The sequence below is a fragment of the Odocoileus virginianus genome, chromosome 4 (genome assembly GCF_023699985.2).
Source record: "Odocoileus virginianus isolate 20LAN1187 ecotype Illinois chromosome 4, Ovbor_1.2, whole genome shotgun sequence".
Classification (NCBI taxonomy): domain Eukaryota; kingdom Metazoa; phylum Chordata; class Mammalia; order Artiodactyla; family Cervidae; genus Odocoileus; species Odocoileus virginianus.
In genome coordinates, this window is record NC_069677.1 from 65049144 (window position 1) to 65056744 (window position 7601).

Below are 7601 nucleotides of genomic sequence, written 5' to 3' on the forward strand. Positions count from 1 at the left end.
ATTCTCTATGGGTTGCTGTCTGCTGTTTGGAACCATGAAAAGCCACAGACTTAACAGAAAACAAATCAGAGATAAACCACTGGTATAGGGGATTCATACAAGAGAGGAACTTAGGGAAACTGACCAGAGGGATGAAAACACTCTAGGAAAGGCAGGTTAGAGAATGGCAGAAAATAAATGAACTGGACTTCATCATAATACATGTTATATACATTTCCTATCTCAGGGATGTGTGTGTGTGAGTTGCTCAGTCATGTCTGACTCTTTGCAACTCCATAGACTGTAGCCCACCAGGTTCCTCTGCCCATGGAATTCTCCAGGCAAGAATACTGGAATGGGTTGCCATTCCCTTCTCCAAAGGGATCTTCCCAACCCAGGGATTGAACCTGGGTCTCCTGTGTTGCACTCTTTACTGTCTGAGCCACCAGGGAAGCCCCGTTAATATAAGGCTAAATAATAAATCATAAATACTTCTCTATAATGCTGTTCACTTTAGTAATTCAGTGAAAGATGAATCTACCCATCCTCTAAATCTTATCCAAGGAGTTGTGTTTCAATTCCTCAAAAGCAGAGGTAGTCATATGACTCATGATACAGGCCACTAAAGTAAGTTGCAAATATAAATATTTTGAGAGTATGTTTGCTCTTTGCTAAAAGAGTCTAATATGAAGCTCCAAATTCTTTGCATATTTTAAAATTACAGCATTTTTACTTTTTAATGAAATGCCTTGTTTTAAGGGAGAAACCTTTGAGGTCCCAGAAATTGTTCCATTTCGCCTGACTCATAATATGGTTAATGGAATGGGTCCGATGGGAACAGAAGGTCTTTTTCGAAGAGCTTGTGAAGTTACAATGAGACTAATGCGAGATCAGAGAGAACCTTTAATGAGGTAATCCTTTACATTCTATAAACAATTTAATAGTAACTTTGGATGTGATTATTGGTTTTTAAGTATGTTTTCTTTATACAGAAGCTACTTTGTACTGGTTGAAGTTTTTCTTTAATAATACCTTTCATTAAGATAGATTTTACATAACAAAAAATTCAGTCTTAATACATATACGACAGTGGTTTTAGTATATTCACAAGATTGTGTGACTATCACTATCTAATTATAAAATATTTTCATCACTTCCAAAAGAAATTAGCAGTCACTCCCCAATTCTACTCCCCCATCATCTCCTGTTAACCACTGATCTCTTTCTGTCTCTGTTTCTTGTTGTTGTTCAGTTGCTAAATCGTGTGCTACTCTGCAACTGCATGGCATGCCAGACTACTCTAACTCCTGGAGTTTGCCCAAATTCACTTCCGCTGAATCCGTGATGCTCTCTACGCATCTCATCCTCTGCCGCCCCCTTCTCTCCTGTTCTCAGTCTTTCCCAGCATCAGGTTCTTTTCCAGTGAGTCGGCTCCTTACATCAGGCCAAAGTATTGGATCTTCCGCTTTAGCATCAGTCCTCCCAATGAATATTCAGGGTTGACTTCCTTCAGGATGGACTGATTTGATCTCCTTGCAGTCCAAGAGACTCTCGAGAGTCTTCTCCAGCATCACAGTTCGAAAGCATCAGTTCTTCAGTGCTCAGACTTCTTTATGGTCCAACTCTCACATTCATACATAACTATTGAAAAAAACCAAAGCTTTGACTATAAGGACCTTTGTGGGCAGAGTGATGTCTCTGCTTTTTTAATACATTGTCTAGGTTTGTCATAGCTTTCCTTCCAAGAAGTGTCTTTTTATTTCATGGCTGCAGTCACTGTCTGAAGTGATTTGGGAACCCAAAAAATCTGTCACTGCTTCTGTCTCTATAGATTTGCCTATTCTGAATATTTCACATATAAATGGAATTACACAAAATGTGACCTTTCATGTGTGTCATCTTTCACTAGCATAATGTTAAGGTTTTATCTGTGCTGTAGCATGTATCAATACTTCATTCTTTTTTATTGCCAAATAATATTCTATTACATGGATATACCACCTTTTGTTTATCAGTTCATCAGTTAATGGACATTTGAATTGTTTTGGCTATTGTGTATACTGTAGCTGTGAACATTGAGTACAAGTTTCATGTTGATACATGTTTTCTTTTGGTTATACCTAGGAGTAGAATCCTGATCATGAGTTAACTCTAAGCTTAACATTTTGAGGAGCTTTCAAGCTGTTTTGAAAAGCAGATGTAATACATTATAGTCCTATTAGCAGTGTCTGAGGGTTCCAATTTCTCCACATCCTTACCAGAACTTGTTATTATTGTCTATTTTATTTGGGGTTTCCCACGTGGCTCAATGGTAGAGAATGCGCCTGCCAATGCAGGAGACGCAGGTTTGACCCCTGGGTTGGGAAGATCCCCTGGAGAAGGAAATGGCAACCTACTCCAGTATTCTTGACTGGAAAATCCCATGGACAGAGGAGCCTGGCAGGTTACAGTTCATGGGATCACAAAAGAGTCGGACATGATTTAGCGACTAAACAATAACAATGTTGGTGGGTGTGAAATTGTATGTCATTGTTTCAGATTACATTTCCCTAATGATCAGTTATGTTGATCATCTTCTCATGTATTTATTGGTCACCTGCATATATTCTTTGGACAAATGTCTATTTAAATCCTTTGCCCATTTTAAAAATTGGATTATTAGTCTTTGAGTTGTGAGAGTTCTTTAAATACTCTGGATACAGACCTTCATGAATATATGATTTGCAAGTATTTTCTCTGATATATGAACTGCTGATTCATTTTTGATGACGCCCTTTGAAGCAAAACAGTTTTTACCTTTGATGACTAATTTATCTACATTTGTTGTTGTTATTTGTACTTTTTGGTGTCATATCTAAGAAACTACTGTATAATTCAAAGTCATGAAGAGTCACATGTATGTCTTAAGTGTTTTACAGTTTTAGCTCTTAATTTTTTTAAGCCCAAATATACAAAATACACCCAAACTGTGGTTTATTGTGAACAGATGAAATCTCTTCTTACAAGGACAATTTCAGGTTGCAATTAAAATGCAACTATTTGCTGGATACAAAAAAAAAAAACTAACCATAATACAAAACGGCTTTTTTTGGGATTGTTTACAATACTTTGTGCTGTTTACTTATAAAAGTAAACACGTTTGCATATGTCATGCACCAATATTTGCAGAGTATGTGTGTGTGTGTGTGTGTTAGTTGCTTAGTCATGTCCAACTCTGTGCAACCCCATAGACTGTAGCCCACCAGGCCCCTCCATCCCTGGGATTCTTCAGGCAAGAGTACTGGAGTGGGTTGCCATTTCCTTCTCCAAAAGGAACTATAGAAAGAAAGAAAGTGAAGTTGCTCAGTCATGTCTGACTCTTTGCAACCCCATGGACTGTAGCCTACCAGGCTCCTCCATCCATGGAACTTTCCAGGCAAGAGTACTGGAGTGGGTTGCCATTTCCTTCTCCACGTAGCTCTTATTTAAATCTTTGATCATTTTTAGTTATTTTGTGCATCGAGAGTGAAGTAGGGCTCTATTCATTTAAATATATATATCCAGTTGTTTCAGCACCATTTTTTAAAAGATTATTTTTCTCTTATTTAATTGTCTTGACACTTCTGTTGAAAACAAATTGACCATACATGTAAAGGCTTATTTCTAGATTCTCAGTTTTATTCCATTGATCTATTATGTATGACCTTATGCCAACAGCACACTGTTCTGATTACTGTAGATTTGTAGTAAGAACTTCCCTGGTGGCTCAGATGGTAAAAGCATCTGCCTACAATGAGGGAGACCCAGGTTCGATTCCTGGGTCAGGAAGATCCCCTGGAGAAGGAAATGACAACCCACTCCAGTACTCTTGCCTGGAAAATCCCACTGATGGAGGAGCCTGGTAGGCTACAGTCCGTGGGGTCTCAAAGAGTCCGACACGACTGAGCAACTTCGCTTTCACTTTGAAGTCAGGAAGTGTGACTCCTCCAACTTTTTTTTTTTTTTTCAAGATTATTTAACTGTTACAAGTATCTTGAATTTCCATATACACTGTAAGATCATATTGTCATCTTCAGCAATAGCCAGCCTAAATTTTGATAGGAATGACACTGAATCTGTAAATCAATTTAGGGAGCAGTGCCATCTTAACAATATTGTCTTCTGATCCATGAAGTTGATAAGTCTTTCTATTTATTTAAGTCTTCTTCAATTTCTTTCAACGTTTTATAATTTTTAGTTTGCAAATCTGTAATTTTAAAAATATGTTCCTAAGTATTTTATTCCTTTTAATGCTATTCTGAAAGGAATTTTTTTCTTAATTTCATGTTTGTTCACTGCTAGTGTATAGAAACATAACTAAATTTATATATTGATCTTGTATCCTGTAATCTTACAGGACCCATTTATTTGTTGTAATAGTTATTTTTATAGATGCCTTAAGATTTTTCTCTCTACAACAGCAGGTCATCTGTAGATAGAATTTTACTTCTTTCCAATCTAATCTCAGTGCCTTTTCTTTTTCTTACCTAATTATCCTAGCTAGATCAACATCAAATAGCAGTGGGGAGACATCTACATCTTTGTCTTGTTCCTAACCTTAGGGGTAAAGAAGCCAGTCTTTCACCATTACATGTGATGTTAGTTGTGGGAAGTAGTTTTTTAGAAAAACATTTAAAGCTTACTTACCCACTTTTTTTTATTTAAGAGCTGTCTACCAGGCATTATGGTAGAATACATTGGCTATGTGTAGGCAAAGGCAAATTCTCTGAAAGAAGTATAGCATTTTCTGAAATAGTAGTAATGTGTTTAGTAAAGTGTTATGATTAGCTTTCTCATCCTTCAGTTACCCTTCACCTAAGTGTTGACTTTAATGAGAATTCTTTTTTATAAAAATAACACTGTATTATCATAATATTTGTTTCCATTTTAGTGTCTTAAAGACTTTTCTACATGATCCTCTTGTGGAATGGAGTAAACCAGTGAAAGGGCATTCCAAAGCAGCACTGAATGAAACAGGGGAAGTTGTCAATGAAAAGGTTAGTAGAAGGTGTAGCTTGATATGAACTGATATTGTATTTCTCTGCAAATGGAAACTGATTCTAAATAATTTCAGTGACTGACTACTGAATACTCTGAAATTTAGTTCTCCACGTAGTATGACAGTGCTGTAAGTTTTGTCATTACTAATGTTAACACTATTATCCATCATGTAATAAAAGTAGTTCAAGATATGCCTGTTTAATCATAACAATTCACAATATGATAGAGTGGGAAAAACATGAACACAAATTGCCTGAATTTATAGAGCAGCAGGTCTCAGCTTCAATATGTAGAAGTCACTCTACTAACAGAGTAGTCCCTTTTCCCTTGGTTTCCATTGGAGATAGGTTCCAGGACCCCCTTGGAGTAGATACCAAAATCCTGGATTGCTCAAATCCCTTATATAAAATGACATGGCGTTGTATATAACCTGTGTATATCATCCCATATACTTTAAGTCATCTCTAGATTACTTATAGTACCTAGTACAAAGTAAGTACCATGTAAATAGTTGTAAATATAATGTAAATGCTATGTAAATAGTTGCTGGTACATGGCAAATTCAAGTTTTCTGTTTTGGAACTTTCTGGAAATTTGTTCCCCTGAATTTTTTCAGTCCACTGTTGGTTGAATCATTGGCTGCAGTGAGATGACTATATTGGTTGAAGACTCAAATTTTCCAGATAGTTATTTTAAATAAGTTAGAATAGGTTGAGGATTGTTATTCTAATAACATCATTCTCACTAGAATTCTGATATGCTGTTTTGATTGAGAGAAATGTGTAGGATTCCAGATGCTCATGTAGAACTCCCATTTGAATATACTAATGGAAAATATTAGGCATCAGAGTATTACTGCTATTCCTAGAATATTAATATTCAAATGTTTATGTCCTAAACACTTTTTAGGGTAGTTTTTTATATTAATTATTGTTCTAGACTTCTAATGTGGAAGAGATTATTGATATTTCACTTAGTCCTGAAAAACATCCATGCATTTGATGTTAGATCAACATTGCAAGTTTTAAGATCAGTATCTCAAGTTATCATATTTGTTTCTTCTCTCTTTTGTCTGTATTTGCTCTTATAAAAGCAGTAAAGGTCAGTAAAATGGCATTAATATTTGTTAAATAACAGAAAGTCAGTAATTCCAGTTTATAAACATATATCCACATGTCATTGGGTCCTTAGTTCTTATGATCTTCCATTTCTTTTTAGGCCAAGACTCATGTTCTTGACATCGAGCAGCGACTGCAAGGTGTAATCAAGACCCGAAATAGAGTGACAGGGCTGCCATTATCTATCGAAGGACACGTGCATTACCTTATACAAGAAGCTACTGATGAAAATTTGCTATGCCAGATGTACCTTGGTTGGACCCCATATATGTAAAATGGAATTACTTTAAAGAATATGTTAATAATCTAAATTTAATGCATTTGGTGCATTAATCTGTGGGTTTATCTATTCAATTCCAAAGTACAACATATGTTTATATTCTCAGAGTAACTGGTATTTCTCCCTGATTGTTAATAATATTTAAAATAATACATGTTGTTACAAAATAAACTGTTTTCTTAATATATACTGTGTATTATAACTGGAGAAATGGAATATTGTATGTTTTTATGCTCTAAAAAGATACTTGCAAAAAACAAGCCAGCCTAATTTCATTTCACAATTTTCACTGATTTTTTTTTTTTTCCCATCTATTTTTATTAGTTGGAGGCTAATTACTTTACAGCATTGCAGTGGTTTTTGTCATACATTGAATTAGCCATGGATTTACATGAATTCCCCATCCCGGTCCCCCCTCCCACCTCCCTCTCCACCCCATCCCTCTGGGTCCTCCCAGTGCACCAGGCCTGAGCACTTGTCTCATGCATCCAACCTGGGCTGGTGATCTGTTTCACCCTAGATATACATGTTTCGATGCTGTTCTCTTGAAACATCCCACCCCCGGGTTCTCCCATAGAGTCCACAAGTCTGTTCTATACATCTGAGTCTCTTTTTCTTTTTTTGCATATAGGGTTATCGTTACCATCTTTCTAAATTCCATATATATGTGTCAGTATACTGTAATGGTCTTTATCTTTCTGGCTTACTTCGCTCTGTATAATGGGCTCCAGTTTCACCCATCTCATTAGAACTGATTCAAATGAATTCTTTTTGATGGCTGAGTAATATTCCATGGTGTATATGTACCACAGCTTCCTCATCCATTCATCTGCTGATGGGCATCTAGGTTGCTTCCATGTCCTGGCAATTATAAACAGTGCTGCGATGAACATTGGGGTGCACGTGTCTCTTTCAGATCTGGTTTCCTTGGTGTATATGCCTAGAAGTGGTATTGCTGGGTCATATGGCAGTTCTATTTCCAGTTTTTTAAGAAATCTCCACACTGTTTTCCATAGCGGCTGTACTAGTTTGCATTCCCACCAACAGTGTAAGAGGGTTCCCTTTTCTCCACACCCTCTCCAGCATTTATTGCTTGTAGACTTTTGGATAGCAGCCATCCTGACTGGCGTGTAATGGTACCTCATTGTGGTTTTGATTTGCATTTTTCTGATAATGAGTGATGTTGAGCATCTTTTCATGTGTTT

The 7601-nt window shown here is 36.5% G+C and overlaps 1 protein-coding gene across 5 annotated transcripts in view; it reads left to right on the forward strand.

Annotated features, from left to right (window-relative positions):
* The window catches only part of ATR (ATR serine/threonine kinase), a 112839-nt gene extending 106258 nt beyond the window's left edge, over positions 1-6581 (forward strand). For 4 of the 5 annotated variants that reach the window (XM_020887137.2, XM_070466641.1, XM_070466640.1 and 1 more), the window contains 3 exons: positions 739-890; positions 4889-4994; positions 6217-6581. In XM_020887137.2, coding sequence (XP_020742796.2) covers positions 739-890; positions 4889-4994; positions 6217-6390 — 432 coding nt within the window. In that variant the 3' untranslated portion in view covers positions 6391-6581. Of the gene's footprint in view, positions 1-738; positions 891-4888; positions 4995-6216 lie in introns of those variants that run through there. The other variant, XM_070466643.1, reaches the window with a different exon arrangement.
* Positions 6582-7601: the final 1020 nt, after the last annotated feature.